General features: G+C 30.7%; 1 protein-coding gene across 1 annotated transcript; it reads right to left on the reverse strand.

Annotated features, from left to right (window-relative positions):
- Window positions 1-482: 482 nt before the first annotated feature.
- Window positions 483-26,467, reverse strand: Cog2 (conserved oligomeric Golgi complex subunit 2). Its single transcript, XM_067268042.1, has 17 exons — window positions 26,315-26,467; window positions 21,400-21,561; window positions 18,965-19,030; window positions 17,374-17,454; window positions 15,692-15,801; window positions 13,239-13,344; window positions 11,521-11,697; window positions 9,808-9,923; window positions 9,473-9,733; window positions 8,354-8,415; window positions 8,109-8,272; window positions 7,085-7,234; window positions 5,581-5,644; window positions 5,353-5,498; window positions 3,243-3,379; window positions 2,995-3,175; window positions 483-2,916 (listed from the first exon to the last, which is right to left on the reverse strand). The coding sequence occupies exons 1-17, from the start codon at window positions 26,387-26,389 to the stop codon at window positions 2,824-2,826; spliced, it is 2,151 nt and encodes a 716-aa protein (XP_067124143.1). The 5' UTR covers window positions 26,390-26,467; the 3' UTR covers window positions 483-2,823.
- Between the last annotated feature and the right edge of the window lie 880 nt (window positions 26,468-27,347).

The raw sequence follows: 27,347 nt of genomic DNA on the forward strand, positions 1-27,347 counted from the left end.
ATAAAATAAATAACACCCAGAGTCAGATACAGCGTTTTCCCAGTAATGTTCTCATTTTTCAAAAACATTGTTTGTCATTGAAATTTTCAATCAAAAACATTTCAGGCAGTTTATCTCAATTTATGCTATGAAGGTGAAATCAAGAAAATTTATTTATTTTTAAATTTTACCCCTGCTGTTTGTGGAAAAACGTAAGATACGACGCTTTTCCACCATCACAAACGTTAATTTCCTTATAACTCGAAAACGAGTTCTTCTTTCTAAACCATATTTTTATGGTAAAATCACTCCGACATTATCTTTATAATTTGGTGTTTGTTTGGTAATGATGTATGTTCTGTGAGCAGAAATCAGTTTTTCACAATTGTCTCATGATGGCAATATTACAGATATGACATTTTCCCGGGCAATGGTTCAATTAAGTGATGAAAGTATTGTCTCTGTATGACTCATAAAACTAATGACAACCAGTCAATTACAAATTTTTTTGATAAAAAATAATTAGTTCATTTTTAATCAAATTCAATGTACATACATTTTTTGTTGTTGTTCTTTTTTGCATTGGACAAAGAGATGGTAAAAGAATGCAACCGATACGGCACGGTGCTCCAAAATGCAAAAACCGTTCTCGATTAATATAAAATAATGCCCTAAGATTCGAAATTCGTTTCTGCGGTTAAATACATAAATAATTTGACGGAAGCTAACGGAACCGATGCAAAAGGACGATTATTTTACATTTGGGCTTTATAGGATTTATTAAATTTCGCAATAATACGGTATTTTCAATTTATCTGTAACACACTAATTATAATCCGTGAATTAACTATGCTCGTTCCGAATACTAAAAGCAGTGATTCTTCCAATAATCACATGTCGAAAACAGAGGAAATAAAATGTTAAATGTAACTTTAGACTCGTTTTAAAAGCGAAATTGCCATTTAGAGTTTCGAGTTCTTTCAGTTTTCAAGAATTAATTTTAATTACTTTCTTACTTACTTTCTTAATTAATTTTAACTGAAATTGTTTTTTGGATTCTAATAAATGATTTGTAAAAAATTTATTATTACATAATTGCACTCATCAATAATCCTCTTGAATAATTGTTAAACTTTCCTAACATTCTTAATGACAATAATGTTTACATTTAACTTTTGATTTGTTCTACAATGTCACAGAAGTCGTTTCGTAATTTTTGGCCAAATGCCGACCAATACCAAAAGCAATGCGAGTCTTTCAAATTGTCTAATTTTAAACCTTTAGAAATTTCCTAATTTCAATAGAAAATTTTAAAATTTACCAAACAGACAGTATTTTAAACAAATTCAGAGATATTATACATTATTGAAACTGAAATTTAAAGTATGGGAAAACCCTAATAATTCACTTAAAGTGTACCATGAAGGTGCATCGAAAGACAAGAGCACACGACCTCCCTACTTGTGGCCCAGCCCACGACGACTTTGACACCTGGAGATTGCCCTTTGGGTCCATACTGAAAAGAAGGTCCCACAGATCTGACCAGAGTGGATTGTCATGGGCTGCCACCTCCAAGATTCTAAGTCTGTTTACGATTGGCAGGCATGGTTCCACCACATTTACCGTCCTCCACTCTGCTAGATGTCAAACTTTATACACGTACTTCTAGTTTAGCGACACGACTTCAAAGTCAAATGATGTTCAAACATTAACACTCGATGCCAAGTTATCCGTCAAATGGAGTTTGACTCTAAACCAAAAAACATTCTTGTCAACTCCAACAATTACTAGTGACCTAAAATCTCCACAGTATAATCTGGATTTTCAATTACCAAGCTATTACTGGGACGGTGGCGGTCCAGTGTCGTACCACTAGACAGCCACCATCCCAGATAATAAATATAGTATCTTGACAATTTTTTAATTATCAAATTAACACTCAACGACAAAGACGATTTACTCGTCATTGTCTTTACAGATTGTTCGTGAAAATACCCTTCGTAAATTTTTATCTGATGCATACGATAAAGTTGATTGTCAAACGAACCACTGCAAGTAGTAACAGTACCTTTTAAATACATGAGAGCTATCACACCAATCAGAACAACAGAAAAGTAAAGAATATTGCACGTTTTATCGTCAAATTGAATGGTTTCCTATCGAATCACTCCCATTAAAAATCAAATAAAATTTCAAATTAGTAACAAGATTTTAATTAGCGAGTGAAAGAACAGTTTATCATTTTGAATTCAGTATTAATAATATAATAAAACTTTTCCATATTTATTATATATAAAAGATCCCAATTAGAGTGAAATTTTTTTATTGTATCTCAAGAAATCATCAGTTTTCTCCACGAGAAGAGGGAGAGATACTTTAAGATGAGACTAGTATAGTACATGTGTATGCAAGATGATCCGGAAATCGAAGTATCAATAAAATCAAACTGTTCTTGCTAAACGATATTTTATGCAATGAAGTATTGAATCCAAATCTTCAAATTACATAATGATAAAACTGAACTTGATCAGAAACCAAACAATGATTATAAATATCAGATATAGTACTTCATTGTATCTCTCGTGTGAATATTCGAGCAAAGACTATTGCAATAAAATTAATCGACACCATCCCCAATAAAGCGAAAAGAAATACCATTAATAAAAAATTATGTATAAGTGTGTATCGGAACTTGGTACAATGGCGTTCGAATGCATACCGATAAAAATTCCGGCAAACATCTTTTGAAATTATCACAAGTGTATTAATTTCATTGCATGGAAAATATTCCAATCTAACATATGGTCTAAGAGTCACGGGCACCCGTAGGGTTACAAATTCTTATCAGGACGAGGGCGAGACTCTGGCCGATTCAACCACTTCCACCAACGTGTCGTAACCCCGTACGTTCTTTCTCTGTATGCCAAGACATTCGATCTTGGGATAGAACAATAAATTTTTGTCATGGAAATGTTTTTTAATGAAGTTTTATCTATTTTATCAATTGACATTTACCTTGTTTCCAAAACTCTCCACGTCCAAGGCCAACTGTAGCCTGATTTTATCATCATCGCTGACCCCGCTTCCGCCGGCTGCTGATATGACCATATTTTTATCTCTCGCTCTCTTTAACCTCTTCAGGCTGTCTTCCATTCTTTTTACCGATATTAAAACATCACTAGTGACGGACAAATACCTGTTTGAAAAAGCTTAATTTAAACTCTTGCCACAGATTAAAACAAAACTTTTTGAAAGGTACCCACTGCTGCGTGACACCATCGAGAATTTGAATGCACCATTCGGTTCTCAGCTTCGGTGAGAGGAACTTTGAATTTTCTTCTAAAAAATTTTCGATTTGATTTATCACATTGGCAACATAAATCGAAGGCTTGGAAGGAACCTTAAAAACGTAAGATAATTCGAATGCATTAATGTAAAACTAAGATAATTCAAATGCAGAACAATAATGCATACCGATGCATTATTGTTCTGCTATTTAACAAGTTTTTAAAAAGTTATCGTTAACAGAATTTTGTTACTCAACTTATTACATTTGAATGAACACAATTAGTAAATTAAATAAAAATTATAAGAAAATTATGCTTTCTTATACACCAAAAAATGAATACAATACTTTCAAATGCAAAAAGAATGGTGTTTAAAATGTTTAACAGTGAAATTCCTTTGCTTTTAGGAATAATTTTTGCTCTGCATATGAATTGACAAAGTTTGAAAGTATAGGGCTTCCTTACTTACGAACAAGTTAGGTTCTCAAGGTAGTGTCAAAAACTAACCTAGAAAGTATATTTGTACACAGAATCACCACGTTTGATTCTTCAAAGTACACAATAGAATAGGTTACACTCATTTATCCACTCATTACTGCTTAGTATGCTTCAAATGTGGCTTTCTTCACACAAAGCACTTAGTTTTATAATATCAAGTTTAGTTTTTATGGTAACATTAACTAGTTAAGTAATAGTTCTGGAAACAAAGATTGGATGATGGTCTGGATGGTGTATTCTGAATTAAAATTAAAAATTTATTTATTGATAATTATTAAATTTACCACAAGGTGGTGACTTAACCACCAACCACTGGCCCAAATTACTTTTTTGGGGATTATTAATTTGTCTTAATATAACCCAATGAGAATCCAGCAAGTCATTTGATACACTAAGCAACATGCTGCATTGGGTTGCAAGCTTTTAACACAAATTGACTACTTACATCTACATAACCAAATAGCAAATATAATACAGTCAAACCTGTTTTTATGCGCTCTTTTTATGTGCGATTTTTTTAATGCAAATTTTTAATTTATGTGGTTTTTTTTGTGCGATTTTTTTATTTGTGCGGTATAGTTGGCGACTAGTCTCGTGTGATTCGTCATGTCTCACGTTGACTTATTATAGCTAAATAAACTTATTATAGCATAAATGCACTTATTATAGTAATATTATTGCATGAATATGCGAAAAATGAAATAATTTACTTTTTAAGTCAACAAAACACCACCTGGACAAAAATATGTAAAACAGACAATAGACCAGACGATGCAGTCAAGTGCTGACATCTGTTGTCAATAAATTCTATTTCGTACGGTTTTGAGTTATTTTCTATGTGAGACTTTTTTTAATTGTGTTGCGAAAACTATTTTTTACAGCCATTCGTGAAGTTTCGTGCGATTTTTTTTAATGCGTCTTTTTTAATGCGGTCCCTATCCCCCGCATAAAAACAGGTTTGACTGTATATCAAAAGTTTGCATACAAACACAAACTACTTACACCCAGGGATCATATTACAAATGCACACCTCAAATAGTCACAGAAAACAATACACACATAATATACTATGACCATGCCATAATCATAGACAAAACAATCCATCACAACAGACCAGACAACACATTCATCGACAAACGAAAGGAAACTCCCATACATGATTGACATAGTTGTTTCAAACTACTTACAATGTACAAAATACATACACCAAAAAAATTGCCCACAAAATAAAGCATCTATGGAGAATGAATGAAATACTTATTCTGCCAATAATCCTTTCTTGCACGGTTGTCTTACCACATACACTACACAAAACTCTAGAAACATTAGGACTTGACAAAAGCACATACATCATACTATGGAAGGTTGCCATACTAAACTCACATCTCAAAGTCGGAAAATTCTTTAAACACAGATACATACACAAACTGTACGTAAACAAAATGTTTGCTTTCTTTAATCTGGCATATATTATATGTAGGATACACTCCACCAACACAATAATAATAATGAATTAAATTTAGATTTTGATTATTTATCTTCAATTTATTAAAACAAATAATGGCAAGAAAAAATTAAAAGTTTTTACCTCTCGATTAGTCTTCCTGTAGAGGCGAGGAATATCGGAAACTAATTTCAGATGCTGCGAGCACTGTGCCACGATGCCGCGTACGACATAGGTTCCTATTTCCGAAGGCATCTTAGCTAATTCTTCTAAGCTGCATTCCAATGCATCTGTTTCATTTTTAAATACAAGTTCGTATTAAGTAAGTTATTTTGACTTAAATGTAACATGTTAAAGATACAAAACAATTACCACGTAAATCATCATTACATTCAGAAATCTTCTTCCAAATTACTTGCTCAAAAAATTCCGTAACCTGAAAAGTTTTATATTATAAATTTTTAATTTATTCTGAGTGTAATGTCAAAATTATTTGGAAGGTTACAATAAAAAAATATTGAGGAAAATATATAATACAGTAGATGCTGCTTAATTGGGCAATCAGTTAATTGGGGCAGTTGTTTATTTGGGCCAAAAGGCAGAGAACAGAAACAAATCAATGTATTTAATGTACATTTGTGCTGTTTATTTGGGACAACAACAATTGTAACTAAATGGCAAACTACAGATAGTGTGCCTCTAGTTGTATTGGAATTATGTCAATTATCATAGGCTGCACCATAGAATGGGTTTAAAGTAAAAAATATTCTATGGATATTATTCTTGAATTTGCTAGTTGTGAAGGACAGAGTCAAAACTTGAAGAAGTTAGGTTAGGACAGAAACAAAATGTGACAAAACGGTTGGAGACGTCAGACGATGAAGAAACAAACATGTAATGACAATGTGCTTAAGAAAGTGATTGGGCAGGAAGGGAATGAGAACAGTCCATTGTCTGCTTTAAACATTTGCACTGATTTCGTCCAGACGCAGCTGATAAAAAGAAGATATCAGAGTAACTGGATAAATTTTTCAAAAATTGTAACAAACATAAACACAAACTTAATATGACTGACAAGAACCAAAATATAGCATTATTATGGTGACATTAACATTGCAGTATTATGTTGTTACGGTGTATCATTGATATTAATTGATGTTTACATCTCACCTTGGCCAGTTAACCAAGGCAGTTACAGGATCCAGTGTAATACTCTGGGGTACTCAAAATCAAGTCTGTCAAGCAATTCTGAAAATCTTTTCAAGACAATCGTCCTTGTGTCTCATTGCGCAGTCAATATTTGATAAAGTATTTTACATAAAAATTACAATTAGTACTACTTAATTTTATCCAATATAATTCTGAGAACTCTGTTTAATTTTATGAAGAGAGAACACAAATAATAATACATCTTCATCAGTACATGCAATGATTTCTGACCAATAATCATCCACATTACTGGGTTTTGGAGATATTGTCAAGATACTTTTTAAGGAGACAAATGGTTTGGATATGTTGGCTTTAAGGTATATAAATTATAACCTCTTATTTATAAACCAATATCAAATTCAGAGAGGCAAATGTACCCGTCGCTACTATTTATTACATATGTTTCTGTCAGGAATTTATACTCTCTCTCTTTAACAATAGCAAAAATAACATTGTATATTGTTCCACTTTCATACCAAGTTTGTCAGATAAGCATTTGAATCATTCTGTTATTGTCATTTCTTTTATTTCTCAAAGTTCATTCTGTTAGTGCTTAAGTCTTTGAATATTGACAAAAATTCTCAAAAGATAAATAACATTGTGAAGGTTAATTCTAATACCTCACAAAATTATACCAAATATATTACATTCAGATCAAAATAATTACCTTCTTTTGCAAAATTTCAATATCATTAACAAGTGTAACAAAATCTACAACAGATGGTAGCTCTGTATTCTGTGACTCCGGACCGCTGTTCATATACTTATCGGAACTGTGTTGAATCGAATTATCAATCAACATAACGTCTTGCACTGGCTGAAAATAATTTTACAAGATTTATAAATATACTGATTAGTTTCATCGCTAATTTAAAATATAATCTACTCTTATACAATATTAATCTGAGAACATGATCTCAAATGTCATTATGCATAAATATCACTACTTTTGTATGATTCATTTAATACACTTTAAAATGTTTAAAATTGTTTTAAAAAAGCTAGTTAAAATTTATGGTAATGAATTAGAGAATATAAATATTTGCATTAAATTAATTTCTCTAACTTTATAAATGTTGATATGAATTTATAAATACATGTGAGACCCAAACCCACACAATTATTATTTTTATTCTCTTTCTTGTAGAAGATATTGATATAAAATACTTTTGTTTGAATGGCATAAAAAGAAAAAAATAAATGTTGTTCTTAAAAGAAATATAATTTGGGTGAGTTAAATGATAGGATGGGATAAATGAAAACAAGAGATTTCTACTTATGTAAGGAGAACAAAAGGGAGAGAGCATAACTGCAAATTACAGAAATTACACACAGCTGCATCCTTCCCAAATGAGAAGAAAAACACATCTTTCCTCTAATTACGAGCTAGCATTCCGAGGATATCATAATTAAACACTTTGGGAGACTTGGGCCAGGGAACCATCTCCACATGACCCAAATTCAGACCCTAGCAACAGAACAGGGATCAAATGGGAGAGGATAGAGAGAGAGAACATCATAACCAATGAGAATATGGATTTATGCACTTAAACTTAAGATTCAACACTAAAACAAGCAACAGATTACTAGAAATTAAGTGTTTTTGTCTATTTACATTATATTTGGTTCACTATCAAAATACATTCATATTAAAAAAATCATCAATTTAGATAATTAAATAATTCTTGTACCTTTTCTAATATAGTTGTAATCCATTTAGTGTAACGAGACAATATCTGTAATGTAAACTTCCAGAATTTATAACTCAAAGACGGTAAATATATGTCGGGTGACCAGCACTTCTGTATGCTAACCCAGCAGGAAGAACTGATGCGAAAATTGAATGGCAAATTTTCTGCGATAATATAAAAACGAATTACTTTAAAATAATTTTGAATTAATTTAACCAGAATGAAATTATTTCTTGAACAAAAACCTTTGGTTTGTAAAAATGGCAAAAGTAAAGCTTCTTCGAAAGCACCTCCAATTTCTTGAAATCTAAGTACAAAAAATTAATTTACATTAAAAGTTTTTATTTATTTATAATAATAAACATTACACAATTGACATTTGACAAATATTTGTAGTTCATAACTACATTGTGAATAAGCAATGAATTACTTATATGAGTAAAATTAAATAAATAATTTTGGAATCTTAAAAAAATACATTCACGATCAAAATGAAAATTAAAATAATATTTTTGTAATTAAATATATTACAAATATTACAAAAGTAAAATACATGTATAAAACTGTAGTCCTTAATGAAAAAAACCACAGATGTGTTTTTCATTAATTACATTCACTCAAAAAGATATCACAATTTAAAGGAGCCTTATTTTGTTTTCCTTATACCATTGCATGTTTTGGCCATTATAAATGGCCCTCCTCGGACGTGTATCGAAAAACCTCATAAATGTGCATTTATTTATTGTGACATTGATGCCATGCTGCAATTTTTAATAATCATTTAATTTTAAAAACATCCCATGACTTCAGGTCAGAACTAGTTTGTATATACTTAATTGAGATCTCCAGTCTCTAATCTTTCAATATCTCATCTGGATTTTAGTGGCATCTTGCTCTTGTACATCATATTTCTCCTGATAACAATCAAGTCATGCCAGTCATCTACCAAACTCTGTACTCAAGAAAATTTTGAGTTGAAATCATTTGAGTTCCAGTGTATATACAATAGTTAATCAGCTATAGGGCTTCCGGCCCCTAAGCTTTCCATATCTGGTTTCAATTCTCATTTATGAATATATTCTCTGTTTTGAAATTAATGAAAGACAAGCAGAGAGACGACAGTGGAAATGTATAGGTCTGTAATTTGAAAACTGAAGCCCAATAACATCAAGTACAAAAATTGAACTTATGATGATTTAAAATTAATTAATGTGGCAAACAGATTACTTTTGAAATTAATCTAAAAGCAGATATCAAATAATATATATAATGTAAATCAAATAACAGTTATTTCATTATTAAGGTAGCATTTCTATCAAACACATTAACAAAAACTTTGTATTAAATTTAAAATAAAACAATACCTAATTTGGAAGTAAACCAGTAAATTCCATTTCTCCATAAAGGACTTATAACTCGGATACTGTCTGAGATTTCGTATGCTCGTACGACACGAGCACGTTCTTTCGAAATCTTCTAAGAAAGTCAAAGTAATCAAATAATGTTGATGAAATAAGTTCGGATTACCGGGTGCAAATATGGAAGGAGTAAGATGAATCAACTGCGATGCTATTTCTGGCCATATTACATTTCCGACAAAATCATATCCCTTCAACAAATTTGTCCTGTTGGGTAGATGCACGGTATGAATCAATTTCAATTAATTAAGTTCAATGTAAACAATAATTAAGCTACTAACCTTTTCGTTTTTGTTGTTACTTCAAAAATAATTTTACATTTGTTTATTAAAAAATCCAATATTTCTTTATACAAGCTGTTCAAGCCATTCTGCTGTAGATTCTTCTCTGTAATAATCTGTAATTAATAAAATTTACTGCAATAAATATATTAATAAAAATGAACATTACATTATTTGGTTAATCCAAATCATCTCATGTAATCCGACATTTATGGGACCGAAATGATGTTAGATTGCTGGATTATTGGAAGAAAGTTGAATTTAATGGTTTAATTATATGGAAACAAAGCACTTGTTTATTTACGTAATATTAGTACATTAGATTAATAAAAACATATGAAAGAACAATCATATGTTACTGTATTTTACAGTTATGATATTAATCATCAATCCTTTTAAAATAATTTTCTTTTACTGTTTTGCCATCCAAGTGTGCTACCATTGTTGGTAATCAAGGTTAACAAGTTGGTAGATTCCCACTAAATTCAATGGAAAATTGAAGTGATCATGAGAAATTTAGTGGAAAGTAGAGTATTTCTGGTGGAAAATTTTGAGAGATGACTTTTATATTTATACAGTATTCTGTTATAGGTTGCTGTAGTTTTTTTGAGTAGCCTAACAAGCTTTAATATTGTGTCCAAATTCGAGTGTTTAAGCTCAAACTTGATATAATATCGCATTTAATGGAAACATGTCGAAGTTAGTGGGAATTAAAGTTTGAACTAACGGGATGCTGATAACATCTGAGAAGCAACTAGTGTCAAATTACTGGGCACAATGAACTAGCAAATGGCCAGATTACAGAGATTTGACTGTATAATAAAAATTATAAAATTTTTAAAAAGTTTCCTATAACTTTAAAAACAATCTAAAAGTATGAAAAAAATTAAGTAAATTATTTGGCATTAAAATTGAATATAACAAACAAAAGAGACAGAAAAAATGCAACAATTAAAAATAATCAATAAACTCTTTCTATATCTTATATAGTAAACATTAAATAATACTATATATAAATAAATGAGGCCATTTGACCAATTGCTATGAAACTCGGCAGCTACGTTTATATACTTCTAACTCAGATAATGTCGTACATCCCACCCCAAAATATCTATTGAATTTCTGTTAATCAATTAATTTTTATTTACGTTCGATTTGCTGATTTACACGTAGCACCATCTATTGGCAAAAAATTTAACAAAATAATAAACTAAATATAATTCTTATAAAAAAGGATATGAAACAATGATATAGCACAAAATACTGAGACAAGTATATATAACTATATCATTACTGAGACAGGTAGCATATAGCACTTGTCAGGTTAACACTTTTTTGTTTGCTATATTTGTGCCAAAAAAAGTAAAATTAAAATTCACACTTTTATCTTTTATCACTTTTATCAGAGAAAAACAAAAGTTTAAAATACATCATGCGCAATTAAAATTTACCTTTAAAATGTTTTACATGGATACATGCAAAAGCTGCTCAGGTGTAACAAATAATAATAATAAGTTTAACATTTTTATTCAGAATTGGGCTAGGTGTAGGTTGCATAGAACCTAACAGAGACCATTTGGGAAATTCATTGGCCTCTGGGAGATTGCAATTTCACATGTAAGATGCAGGGCATTTTTTGAGCTTTTTTTTTGTGTCTTATAAGCCATAAAAGTTGTGTCTTATATGCAATAAAATATGGCAATAAATATTTACCTTCTCCAAGTGAGGTCTGACAACTCTCTTACAAAACAGCAATTCCAATTCTTCGGTTTTGTCAAATATAGCGTAAGTTCTTAAAACCATTTCTAGTGTCGGTGGATCAAATAATCCCTTGTTTATAAAAACTTCTTCTAAATGACTCCGAAGGATCGATGTAATTTTTTGCATACGCTGAAAAAAGTAATATGATTATGTATAAATTACTGCCAAAAAAAAAAATAATAGTACAGAAATTTCTGAAAAAGTATTGATAGAATGTTTATATAGAATGTAGACCTATCTTAGAGTTGAAAATATTAATTTAAAACATTTTTTTCTTCACAATTTTTAATGTTTAACGAAGAAATTCTCTTACAGAGAGTGAGCGTGTCTTGGCATGTTAAGAATGAATTGCAATAAAATATTATAATTCCAATTTATCAATAAGATTTATCATCATCCATCTTACATTAGCATTTGATTTGCAGAAAGACATGTACTGTACAAGGTGTCCTAAAAGTTACTGTGCAGTGGAAAAGGTTTAAGTTTTATTACTAATAAAAGTGAAGTCTTACATACATTATTGCAGTTTCTCTTACAGCAAATGCCTGCTGGAAGCAGCATGCATCAGCAAATACATGTTATCCAATTCATATAGCCCACTTGAAGTTTATTTTTTTCATTTTTTTGCTCACTATACTATTGATGTCCTATCTCATTGACTTCCATTGATCTATGATGATGTCGGTTGGCAACTGTTAAATTTTCTAACCTTAATTGTTGATCTTGATGCCTAAATATGACTTGATAGCTGAAAACATTAGCATCTTTAATTAACTTTATCAATGTCATTTTGGCCAGTCTATTCACTTAGTGAAGGGAACAGACTGTTAATCTGTGACATTACCAAAAAGGGACACTTTATAAAACTTGCAGAGTCCTAACTAAGTACCACATATTGCCTGGCCAAGATATATGAAACAATCTGTAAGGTTTCATATCAAAAGTTTACTATCTTATAAGTGAATTTAAAAATCTTGAATGGATCAATCAAGCAACAGCATGAAATATTGCTCTTAATTGTTAATTTGTTATTTGTTAATCCACCCTTATATATTTATATAAAATGTGGCTGAAAAGTTCTAGGGCATATTTATTTTTATTACAACAGTTTCAGCATAATCAGTTTTAACAACAGTTTCAGCATTTCCCTACACTCGGTGTAGGGAATTCTTTAACCAGTTGACCTGAGGAAGAGCAAAGTGATTGTTTGAAAAAATTTGTCGACCGCGATATACATTATATACGTGTTACGCACCGGTTACAGGTTCCGGATAGTGTAGATTTCACCCCGGTGCTGAGATTAGAATAGTCTCTGTATTTAATATCTTTTGTTTGTCATTCTTTATATGATAAAGTTAGAACACATTTCTTTGAATTGTGTATGCATCTTTATGAAAAAGTATTTTAATTTTAAAATTTACAAAAAATTTTTGTTACTTTGGTATAATAAATTGTTATGTGGGAAAATGATATGTATACATCTATATATATCCTCTGTTTCTGACTGTTAACAAAAATATTCACATTCACAGTATCTTGGAATTTGTATTAATGAGAGATTTTGTTCTGAGAAACAATGAATAAATTATTAATAAACCTAAGAACCAGGAATTATTATTAATAAATTAAAATAATAAATAAAAATATGAAATAATTTTATAAATTCTTACAATTCTTAAATCTTCAATCACTTGCAATCCCTTGAGCTTACTTAATATAAATTGCATTTCTACTAAGTTTAAAGCTACTCGTTCCACTAAATCAGAAGACCATTTCCTATAAAATAAAACAGCAATTATTTTAATTTTTTGCATAAATCTAGTTTTTTAATGTTTTTAATTATTTAATTATTCACTTTTGTATACATAAATATCCATTATTATATATGATTTACTAATTGATTCAAGAAATATAAATCTTAAACTTCTTTATCTAACGCTGTGTTGAGAAATTATAACGCATATTTTTGTTTTAAAAGAAGATAACTCTTTAATAAAATATAACTGTAAATTAAAATCTGATTATTTAAAGCAAATTAAGAGTCTTGATTAAAAATTCTTATATCCCAACATATATAATGATAGAATATATTAATGTAAGTCGACATTTCTTGTAATTTAATTGCAAAATATGAAACTGTTGAATAAATTTTGACAAAACCAAGTTGAAAAGGGATTAAACGTAATTTTTATATATAGAAATATCAACTCAAAAATCTCAGTTACAGTTAAATGTAAACAAAAGTACTAAATTATAGGACTATAATATGGCTATGTAATTAAATACTGAATAATTTGGCTAGAAGTAGACAGTTGTGCTAGATTTAATAATTATAATACATTTAGTTTAAAATTTTCTGGAAGAAAAGAATTGATCTAAAGTGCCATATTATAGCCCAATAATTTGGCAGTTTGTTTGGTTTCATAATTTTTATTTGTTTACAACAAATAACTAAACCCATAAATGTGTTTGCGTGTAAATTCTTATAACTCCTGCAATTTTTGTCCAATCCAAATGAAATTTTAGGTATATTCATTTTATGTTCTGATGGAAAGTATAGGGCTATTTAATTTGCAGGAATATTTGCTATAGAATAAACGTTCTATCGATTTCAAATCACCGATAGCACTTACAGTGACATCAGCAACCACGTGACATTCGTGCTTGACGAGGATATTATCCTTAAGTTGCATTTTTAAATATTTTAGTTAAAGGCATATTTTAAACTTACTTCATTAATTTAAACTTTAAAAATAATAGCCACATCTTGTCACTTTTATAGCCAACTTTAAAAATTATTTCCATAGTGACCTCGTGACATTTTATTATCCAATCAGAAGGAACAATCAAACGAGTCCATTATTTAGAAAGTGTTATCGCTCATCTAATTAACATAAATACAATTCATCTTTGTTTTATCAACATATTATTAAAAAAACTCGCTATTTTGTCAAAAAAATAAAAATAAAATTGCCTAGGGGAAAGCATAAGAGTAAATTGGTCAGGTAAATACTAGATCTAAAAGAATAAGAACCACTAGGACCCTGAAGACTGTGAAGTGACTTGAGCAACGTTGGGTACGAATGGCTTTGTCAAGGGATGCAGAAACAGCATCACAACATCAAGCTCAACTTGAAGCTCTTCTTGATTCTTCAGTCTCTATTTTCTCATAAAAAATATTATGTCATGCTTGACAGGAGATTTTCTAGTATTAACAGATTTGTTAAAATTTGTAAACATTGTATTTTAAATTTTTTTACTGCTTTTATCAATGTTAAGTGTCTTTTTAACTTATTAAATGAATTTCTGTTATTTTGTACACTGTTCAAAACAAGAAAGACACATAAATTCCCATTTATTAGAATTTTGTACAAAAAAAAAAAGTTCAATCTCAATACATATTAATGATATACATGTGTATTAATATTACTGTTAATGTTAATGTTAAGTATACTGCAAATGCTGTAAATTGTATAACAGCATAGACATTCACAGACCTATAGGTGTCCATCCTATTCCACAAATTAAGCCATAAGTCAATTTACATAAAAGTTGAGTTATATGTTTAAAATAAATTATATTTAATTTCTTTATATAAAAATGTAGTAAATTTACATTTTTACAACTTTCATTCCACTTTTTTTTAAAATACAAACTAGTTTATGCAATACAATTACTGCTAACATTTTGTTACATCAAAAACATGCAGACAATTCAGATATTTACACAATGCTCTGTAATACAACTTGCAAGTTCTAAGTATGCTCAAGGGCATTTGTTTCTCTCAAGAATGATAAGAATTTGATCTAACAAATGATTCCAATCTTATCATCAATTGGTTCAACAATGCAGTAAGATAAAATCTGACAGATTAGGTTTTCTGCAATGTTGTCACCACCAACAAATTGCAAATTTGTTTAAACAAAGCAAACCCACACATTGCTGTTTCAAGTGACAAAATGTCGGTGTTATATGTATCATGTAAACCAATCTTATGTAAGAAACAAAGTACAGCAATGAAGTTTGAGAAGCCAAGGAGCCTCCTTGAACTTTATTAGTTATGGTTTGTTTCTTACTTATGTGGAAAATTTTAGTAATAATAATAATTAATAATAAAACTCACCTCATTTCACTTTGAATGAAATAAGCATTTTGATTACTGTATGTAATATTTAATAACATTTCTATTTTTTCAATTTCTTTTAGTACAATCATTACTTTCTGTATTAATATCTGAAAATATATATTTCATATGTAAACATAGAAATAAAATGCTTAGATTAATTGAATTTATTTTAACAATATTTAAAATAATAATCAAAATACATTTTTCTGAGATTGCTGGATTACTGAAGCCTATCATTCTGGAAACCCAAGGTAGAATTCAGGCATGCAAAGCTCCCAGGAATTTTTCATGGGCAGTTTTTCCCAGATATATTGGGTCCCATCCCTCACCACTCAGCTGTCCCATTGTGGGCCTGAACAAATCCTCAATAGACATGAAAGATTAATATCTTAGTGCCCACAAGGTATAAAATGTCAAAAATTAAAAATGACCTCCCAATTTATGACAATCCATACTTACAATAGCCAAAATTTTTTATTTAAAACAATTTATTTTTTTAAGTCCCAATAATCATTTGCACTTACTAATGTCCTGGTTCCACAGTTGCTGTTCACTGTAATGGGCAATGAAGACACACTATATAAGAATAACTTGCATATTTATTTGTATAATTACTTAGAATCACATCATTAGTTTTATTTTCTGATTTTCTCTGTGAGCCACTTCAGCAGTATCATTCTAATTTTAATTTTATAATAAAATTATCAAATTAATAATAAATTAAATGATGCAGCAACACAAAGTTTCCTAAATTCTCTCAGTATGATAATATTGCAATCATTGAATGTTATTGTCTCCTGCATGTTTCTGTTAAACATATTTATATAATAATATAATTATTTAAAATATTAAATATTGATTTGAATTGCAATGTACCTAAATGGTGTTACTTTATGAATAAATGCACACAGAAACTAATTACAATATACATACATAAGCAATGTATAAGCTTATGCACCATCTTGGAAATCATACTCCTTTATTACCATTACTTTTTTATGTTTGACTTATGATAGAGCTGGTCCTAGAAAGTCAGTCATAATTTGGGACTACTTCTATTTCATAGTTTTCTGTTATACAAATATACAGGGTGATTATAATTAAAAAGTACATGTTCAGTTCTCTGTAGAAAGAACTTTGGCAAATGTCAATCAAATCTGATATACATACTATCTCAAGTATGCAGTTTTGATTTGAGAATTTCAGCTGCTAAGACAAAATTTGTCACTACTGTCCTCTTAACATACACACCACATATATTTTTTTAGTGACTTTTGGGTATAAAATGTCACAAAATGTCACAACAGTCACGAGTGCTCACATCACCCAATTATGCATTACTTATTACTCTCTTCTATTGATAACACAGCAATGCCAGCTCAGCATGTCTATAATTGAAATAAAATTATTGTACTTTCTTAACTCCCAAAATTCATTTGAAAATGTATGTAATATGCACATTAAGAAGGCAGAAGTGCAAAATTTTGTCCTAGTATCTAAGTTTTGAAGTGAAATTTTTTCCTGAAAATTGAAACTGCATATTCAAGACAGTAGGTACTGTACATTAAATTTGTTTTAGGTTTGCCCAACAGTTCTTTCTACAGAAAGCTCTAAATAACTAATCTTTAATTACGATCAATGTACAATAACACTATGAAAAGAATTATTTGTACTCTTACCTTTTTATTTCTTGTTTCTTCTCTTTCTTGTAATTTTTTCTGTATAGAGTCAAGTGCTTCATCTAATGCTGTCTTTACAGTCTGTACAAATAGGAACAAATTCATTTTACTAAATCATGACGATTACATAAAAATAATTAATTCACTTTCAAAATACAAACTACTTTTGAATTTCGAAAGCAAGTATTAATAATTAAAATAGAAATTGTATTTTAATACATTACAACTAAAAGTAGCAACGGTAATTGTCAAACTGTTATTACTTTTAATATTTAAGTAAATGTGGAATTGAGATCATTAATTATTACAGCAGAAATATTTTAATAAATTATTTTTTTGTATGGTTGAATATGTATAGTGTACTATGACGTTGAAGCTAGTTTTGCACCAATAAGTATGTTGGCTGATAAATTACCGATTAATCAGTGCATTATTATTTCAAACTTTAATTATTTTATTAAAATATTGACAAAAATGCATAGACTCTACGTATGTACATAAACAAGCACAACTAAATGATTGATGGTATTTGTACAAATATAATTTCAAGAACATATTCACTGGCATCTGTATATAGTCTGATCACTGTTTTGTGATTGTAGTACTCTAAAACATGATTGAAAGTTAAGACAGTTAAGAGTTAAGGTGAATTTTACTAGATATAAATATACTGTATTTACTCGTATAAGACGATCTCGCATATAGGATGAGGTGTGACTTTAGAGATCAAAATAAAGAAAATTAAATTAGACAATTAATACAAATTAATACAAATTCTAATCTTATTTTGTTTAACCACAAATAAAATATCAAATGCATGTATTAAGGCAAACAACCATATTTGTCATAATACTGATGAATGGAAAACAAAACCAAAACATTATGATGACCAGAAGAAGTTTATTTTTAATGATTCAGAATGTGCTAATATTCATTAAAAATAACAATTTAACTAATATGAAATAACAACATTTATAATCATTGCTAAGTGACCCGTATTTCATCAATGATTTTATAAATAATGAAGAACTATTTTCTACGAACAAATGAGAAGCAGCGCAGTTTTAATTGATGGACGTAGGATTAAACCAATAAACAAAGGAGGGGGTGTGTGTCTTAATTTGTTTACAGTAGCTGCCAACTTACAATAAATAGACTGTAGACCTATAATGGCAGCATGAACTATACGCGGTTCACAGAAATTATTGCAAAAACGCTTTGGGTTTAAGACCAAATAATCACAGATCTATAAAAAATAAAATAATTTTATTTGGAACTGGGGTAGAAGGACTGGCACCAGTACAATGCATATGGTAAGAATGAACTTGAGAGGGAGACAAAGACTATTTGGGGATGTGTTGAAGTGTTGCCAGGTTGTCCACAGCACAAAGAACCCTTCACTCGCATGCATAGGATGACCTAGGTTTTTGAAGCAGTGAAAAATAAATGAAAACCTCATCTTATATGCAAGTAATATGGTATATACATATGTAGAAATTAACCAAAATAAATATCACTGTAAAGTATTTTGACATAATAAAATATCTAAATAAAGTTTAAAATAATTGTAACAAAATATAGCAATTCTTACCATTACTTCTTCTCTCAACTGACCCAATGGGACAGTTAAATTGTTGATGGATTTATCTAAACCAACCTGTAAATAAATAATACAAGACATGATTAAATTTAATTATGATAATTTGATAATTTTTTTGTAGTTATTGTTCAAAAAGAAGACATCTAGAAAAAGAGGATATATAGTTCCCTAGTCAGAAATATATTATTATTTTACTGACAAAAAATTTATACTTCCAAATATGAGCAATAAACTGAAGAATGCTTGAATTTGTGTGTTTTGTCGATAAGAAATGCTGTAATGAAGCAGAATATTTGTGATATCGTTCAAGTTGGAACTAGGATTTTTTGAAACTTTATAACTGATTTATTTTCAGAAAAAATATTTTATTCTAAAGATATAGAAACTATTCTTGCTTTCAATTATTATTACTATGACTGAAAATTTAAACAGAAATAGCTATATACAATTTATAGCCAGTTTTCCTCATACATACATATCCTCATGCTCATAATTAAAAAAGTGTGAGCAGCATGCAAAAGGAGACAACCCCCACAAACTATTCATTCGGCAACTTTCTCCACACCTTCCTGCCCAAACATACTTGTACCTCTTCTAGCGCACTTCTTCACATCTCTTTGTCTTGACACCTTATATTCTTTCAGATATACATCCACTTGTTTCAATCACAGCCTTCCCTCACCATGCTTCCGATCCATCTCTCCCACATATACTCTCTTTGACAGTTCTCCTTTCATTCTCTCAACATGGCCAAACTGTCTTAGAGCCAATTTATTATCTTTTAAACTATGCTCTCTTTGACCACACATTCCATTTGTTCATTTCTCAAATAGTACTTTGGACAGAGACTAGTTTTTCAATTATCAAATTAAACAAAATGCCAATTTTTAAGATCAAATTTCGCATTGATAATATTAAATGAAACTGTATACAGTTACACAGCTCTACTGAAGCTTTGGTAAAATAATTTCATCTTTATTTCTATGCTCAAACATAATAATTTTATATACAATTTAGAGGTATTAAATTATATACAGTAGAGAGTCGTTAATCGGAACGCCGGTAATCGAAATGGCCGGTAATCGGCACGATTTTCAGTCAGACTGTGTCGTGCTGAATCGAACGTTTTTGATACTAGATTTACTTCTAAAGTATAATTTTCATGTTTTTATATTTTTCAATATATTTATTTTGTTTGTACAAAATAAAGAAATAATTTTTAACGATACGATAGCCTCAATTATTATTATAAAAATTTTCGTTAGGCTTAAAATTGACGAAAATTCAACGCGAAGCGACACGCAACGGAGAAAAATTTGAACATCGGACAGGTTAATGTATTTTTTCGTACATAATGGGTAATCGAAACAAATGACTAATCGGAACAACCCCAGTCCCCAATTGATTCTGATTTTCGACTCTCTACTGTTTATATGTGACGGTACGTCATAATTTTGTATATACGCGATAGTTATAAGCCTTATATTAATCCTTCAATTCTTTGTTCTGTCTCTCCCTTGTTTCTCGATCTTTCTATTTTCACTTTCCTTGCGGGTGGGGCAGTCCTTTCCCCGGAAGTAAGGGAAAGGACAAAAAAAGAAAAAGACCCGGAGGCAAAAGAACGGGAGTAACGGTCATTCTTGGTGTGGAGCTGGGACGGAGCAGACGTGGAGAAAGAATAGGATCGGCTCGTTCAGCGAAATAGAGATCTCGAGGACACATCGTTATTCTGGGTACCCCCTATCCCTTCTTATATATAATTCCATATATTTATCTAACTCTTCTTTCCCCTTTCTATAGCAAGTAAGTTAGTTTTAATCCTAGTTTGTAATAGTCCGGTGAATATCCTATTTGTAACTCGTTATAAATTTGTCGTGCTTATTGTGTGTGAACCACGTGTTTCCCTTTGTTATTTTTGTCTACTCCTTCGCCTACACGTGTGAGGTTTCGAGTCGGAGTTGTAAAAGAATCCTGCGTATCATCACGCGAGGTGAAAGAGTGTTTTATTGATTGTTGTTTTTTTTTTCATTAAACTTAAAGTTTTGTTTTATTGTAAATTTGTCCTTTCGTTGGCCATACACTCGCGTGACATAACATATATATGTAATAATCATTTTATGAAGATTAAGTGAAAGTACAGAGCATGAAATTTGTTTCGAATATCTTTTTTTATTGCATGATATTACTGCTAAGGCAAAAAATTGCAAGAAGGGTGAAGAAAACCCAATCTTTTTCACTCTTCTTGTAATTCCTTTGATATACCTTTAAAATAAAAATAATAAGCATTATTTGCTACATCTATAAATGTGTATAATTCAACATACAAATTAAAATATTAATAAATCCCAAAAAGGTTCATTATTTATTTATAAACTATAATTAAATTATTGTCCAATAAGTCTTAATTAATTTCATTATGTACTTACCAAATTACTAGAAAGATTAACAAAATCTGCATAATCTTTGTTAATAAGTTCTATCATAGAAGAACGTAAAACATTTAAATAAATTCCCAAGTCGTCCCGGAGAACTTCCAATGGCACGTGTTTCCGATATTCACTTACAAAATAATCTACGCAGAAATCATCCTAAAAAATTAATAAAACAATTAATAAATAACTAAAATTAATAGTTTACATTTATAACTATTAATTTTCATACTGAACTTTTGTTTATATATTATGAAAATTACTCAATATAATTGTACAAGTAGGACACTGAAGGAAATAAGTGTAACTGAATTAATTAATGTACTGTACCTTTAATATTGAGCGAAACTAAAATAACAAGCATTTTTGACTCAGTTAAAGGGCATCCTCAGATGTGGACAGTTGAATGAGAAATGTTAGTGTTGAAAGGAGAAATGAAGGGATAGTTTCTAACAAAATAAACAGATGGAGATGATGGGTTACAATGGTCACGTTCAGCAGAGTCAACAGCTGTAACTAAGTAAAGGTGTTTCAATCAGTAGCTGTTACATAGTTACATCTGCTAAATGATGAGCGACGTATGCGTTGGATCAGCAGCCATCACTGACTAGTGATGGCTGCTTCCTGATCCAACAATAGGTAGCATAAATGAAAGACGCTAATAAACGTGACGTCAAACCACCAAACATGTTCCAAAACAGCACTACTGAAGAGGGCATTCGGCAGGAAAATACTTAACAGCTCCGAAACTGTTGAGTCTGCCGAATGCAGCCAATGGTGGCAATTGATACAAAAGAGCAACAAGTTATTGCCAGGCAGAGGAAAGTGCATAAATTAAATAAAATGATGTATAATAATCACTTCGATATCACATTATCAAAATTTGGCTACTATGCATCACTTTGTCTGTACAGGAATTCATCATTAGGATCACAGGACAGGATCTCATCATTTGTATTCAATTTTAGCAGTATCTTATCATAGAGTGCAGTGATGTTTTACAGCAAACTTTACCACACATGCGATGTTAAAGTGCCACAGTGTAATATCTCCAGAACCAACAAACTGATATGGATGAAATTTAAAATATTTAGCATCCACAATGGACATATGGACATATTATTAAATCAGTAAGTTATAAGTGTGTTTCAAAACAGAAATTGTCTAAGACATAGATAATCACAGTAAACCAAGACCAAATTATCTGTTAACACCTAAAATTAATAATATCCTTCCAGAATATTCTAAATAAATTAATTTAATTCTAATTATTAAATTTAATACAAGATGGAGACTTAATTGCCTATATTTAGTCCAAATTATATAATATCTATATAGTAACTCTTCCGAACTGAAGGTGTAGACAAGTAAAAACGCACTAACCTTTAACTTCAGTCAAACAATATTGACACCAAAATGTTTTCTAACTGTTAAAGGTCACGTTCAATGAGCTTCTAAAGAGCGAAAACATTCATATCAAGACCGTTGTGTTCAATTTTGGACATCACTTCCAAGTTTTAAACAGAACATTCCCTAGTTTTTATCATTAGTAGTAGCCCACTGAAGATGACTTTTAAAACGTTGGAAATGTTTTGATCTTAATATTGTTTGATTGAAGTTAAAGGTTAGTGTGTTTTTACTGTTTTAATAACTACATATTTAATTAGTCAGGTTATAGCCTGATAACAAATCTGGCATTAACATTTGATTAGTAAGAGATTAAATATCATTAACAAGAAAGTAATTGTTTGAGAAAATGAAGCATTTCGGATCAATATACCAATTCAGAAGAGGCGGATTCACTGAGACGTCTCTCGTCACTATCACAATATTTTAATAAGACACTGATATTAACATATTAACAAGGTAAAAATTTATATTCCTTTATATTATCTTGCAATCTAACATACAATAATTATTATTACATTGCAAAATGACTCGATTCAATAATTTACTAATTGACATTAAAGGTGGTAATAATTTTATCATTTTTAATGTTAATGACAAGTTGATACTTTACTTTTATTTTGGCATTTAATGTCTTTCATCTGTAAATTTTAATACAAGCTGATCCATAGCACCATAGTCACAAATTAAATTTTTTTAAATTCTAAAGAGCGAAAACCAAAGGTCTGTATGGTCAAGAGGTCTACTACAGGAGTCAGTATTTACTGATGTAAGGATTCCCAAATAAATATAGTTCTTCAGTCCATACAGTGTCACAGTAATGATATTTCTGACCATCAAGGATAATTATTATGTTCTAACATTTAAACTGCTAGATGATTGAATAAAATATAGACTTTCTAACTCTAGTAGAACATAAGAATTGAATGTTTTAGAATGATTAGTCAGATTCGGAGTACTGTAACAAAATTGAAAAGATCAAAATGTGGTCTGGATTGGAAGTTTGTATATAGTTAATTAGATCCTCCATTGCCTAAACTTTCCATATTTGATCTCAGAGAACATTTTACCATGTCCATTTATATCCAACCAGGATCACAAAGGGGGCCCAGATGCTAAGAGCGAGATTCAATGCATCTGGATCAACCTATCCATAAAACTTCTGATGTCTGTATTCAAAACCAAGGATTAGAGTTAGAAATTAACTAATACTCATTTAGGTATTAAAAGTAAAATTATTTAATTTAAAATATATGCTCTCCACCTGAAATTAGTAGTGTACATGTACTGTACATCTGTATAGTGCCCCTGTACATCATACTTTCCTGCTAGCAATAGTGTCTTGCCAGTCATCTAACTTCTTTCAATAGAAAATTTTTGAATCAAAATAATGTAAATTTCAGAGCAAACTGGGTGTATGTATATAGTTAATCAGGAACCTTCCATATCTGGTCTCGACTTTCATCTATCTAACTCCGTTCTCGAGATTAAAGGAGGACAGACAGCAATAGTTGGAATTTATAGGTCTACAATTTTTTTCAAATTGTAGCCCAATAAATAGTATTGGTTTACTTCGAACACAAACTCTAAAACATTGGTTGCAAATACAGCTGTGAGTGGATATGAAATCAAACGAGAGTCACCAGATAGCAGTCTATGCGTTTATCACTTTGGCCATCTGTTTAACTACATTAAAAAGATGGATTTATATAAAGTTAGTCAAAATTCCAAATTAATTTAGATTCAATTGACCACTGCCACATGTTTACTTTGATCATTTTCAATTAAGGGACTTTAGAGATAACTATTTTAATGAAAAATTTCGGTAAAATTGTAGCTGTGGATGAGGCAGTTAGGACCTTATCACATTTGCAGATCATGCTCTTAGGAATGAAAAAGTCAAAGGAACTGATGGTACACAGGGGATCCTTTGCAACAAACCCCAAAATCAGCCTATAAATATGCAATAGGCTTATCAGAGCATGGCAAATCTAATTATGCCCTGAAAGTAGTCGGTACGATGGAGTTTCTCATTAAAAAAATTAAAAACTATAATCCAGCAATTTTTATAAATGCAAACGTTTTTGCCCATGTTGAATGAGCAGCCTCAAGCTAACTAATCTCCAGCTGTTGCAAGTGTAAAGGAGTTCATGTTTTACAAGCTTTTAGCTTCTAGTATATAATTAGGTATGTATTATACTCCAATATAATTAGGCAATTGTTTGGCTTTAATATGTAACTACTGGGCTTGGATGTATATATTAGCATCCAGTAAAATGGAAAATGTTTTTAGCAATGTTTTGAGAAATAGTTCCGGATTTTTTCACTTTCATATTTTACCCCATCTTTGGGGTTCACGATTCCAGATTGACTGATTCCACAGAGATATATAAATAATATCGCTAGATCCAAAATACTACAAAGTAAAACTCCAACCAAATGCCAAATTCTATCGGGCTAGATATGGCTAAATACTAAACCATATCTAGCTCAATAGAATTCGGCATCCAGGAAGATATATCTCATGAAGGACCACAGCTCTTTTGACATCTTTACGCCTACGGGCACAGTCTATAGCAGTAGCTCGTGTCAAAGACCCCTAAAAACTCGACACCAAAATGGACCGTGAACCCTAGCAGAGTTCCACAGACCCTTAGTGTCATGTAGGGACCAGTAGGGAGCACAGCAGTACAAGTTTTACTGACATAAATATGGCAGTGAACAGGCAGGCAGTACCTGCAAGTGGAGAGTCACACAATACCGGCTAATTTATGAATATTCTATTATTTTATTGTAATTCTTTACTCAAGTGTAATAAACATTATACAAGAAAATTTGTTTACAAAAACCATGCAATGAAATAACAATATAATACTAATAAATCCACGGCCCAACATTAAATTTACACGGAAAAATAAATCTTCAAATTATAAAGTTTTAAGCAGAAGCAGCGACACATTATCCTATGGGCAAAAAAAGGCAATTGACCAGGGTCTAATGCCAATCTCTTATATGAAAATATTTCCCCCCAAAAGAATGTTCAAAGTCGCACCGTAGGCGGGACCGGCAACATGCTTGGGATTTAATCTCGGGAAGAGCAGAGTCAAACGGATAAAAATACTTTTAATGCAAATTCAATAAAATTCTCACCTTACACAACTGCTAATTCATAAGTAGTGTAGAAATAGAAGACACGACACAATATAAAGGAAAAAAAATTTAATTTAATTAGGAAAATTTTCTAGTGTTTTCCCCCTTCTCGGGGGGTTCCAGGACCCCTTGACCCCCTCCGAATTAGGGGGCCCCGCGATTCTATGTTGCGCAACCGAGTAGAAGTTACTTTCGGCTCCTATCTCGTATACACGTGCATATACAAAGTAACTTCTACCAAATTTTACAACCATTAAAACATATTTTAAACGAGAAACAGGAACACAAGACGTCAATCAATTTAATTATTATTCGTTTAAAGCGGTTCTTTCGGTAACAATATTACGTTACGTACTTTGGCGAATTCGCTTTTCTGAAAACACAAGGACGACGAATCTTCTTTGGGAACTATTTGTTCCTTAAGGGCCATAAGTTCTCGATTTTATACGAATTACATCAATTGGCCACTTCTCCGGATGCTGCCATGTTGTCGTTTGAGAAGCGACCTCTGACGTCTTTTTTTACATTAAAAAAAAATGAAGAAAGATTAAAATTTATTTTTTGAATAAAGCTATTTCGTTGATTTTTTTATAACTATATCTGGTGCAAATAAACGGTTCGATTTTTATTTGAAAAAACTGAGAGGCAAAAATGTATGATAGCTTTTTCTTCCGGGGATTTTCGATCCCGGATCCCCCAGAGTGGCAGGGTGGGAGATCCGGGATCGAAAAAAAAAAAAAAAAAAAAGGAATTTTTCGGGTGGTGGACCGTCTGGGTATGTCTGGCCCCAGCCGAACAAATAATGAACTTGCTAGAAAAAGCCCTCTTAGTACCCGTGGATCGAAGAGTTGAAAAAAAAATACAGAAAAATTATATGAAAACTCATTTCCGTACTGAACTGCCGCTACTAGACTATTTTTGGGGTCCGACAAGACCGCTGTCGTTCTGTCATTACGGACTTTTTAGTCGCCGTTTTATTCATTTCCTTTTAGTAGTAGTTTTACTTATTTTATTTGCAAAAAATAAATACAAAAATAATATAAATTTTATTTTTTCATCAATTTTTCGACGTAGATTTTCACATTACATTTAGTTTGTTTTCTCTTTGTGACGAAGTTTTAGATTTAACACAAAATACAGAGTATAATTCGTCAGATTGAAGATGGAAAATCTCAGTTGGTAAAATGTCTACCAGTTTGTAGACAACTTCAGACATTTGGAAAGAGAGAGAAAAACTAAAACAGCATTTTCTTAAATGCAACAGTTCTAACAAATAAGTACTGTGATAGGTAGTCTTATACTACCCTTGTTATACAATTTAGACTGCATAACGGGAAAGTTTCAAATTAAGGAAAGTACAGTAGCAGCAATCTTTGTTACTCTTCGTG

This window comes from Centruroides vittatus, unplaced genomic scaffold, assembly GCF_030686945.1.
Source record: "Centruroides vittatus isolate TY-2023 unplaced genomic scaffold, ASM3068694v2 contig_3129, whole genome shotgun sequence".
Taxonomy (NCBI): domain Eukaryota; kingdom Metazoa; phylum Arthropoda; class Arachnida; order Scorpiones; family Buthidae; genus Centruroides; species Centruroides vittatus.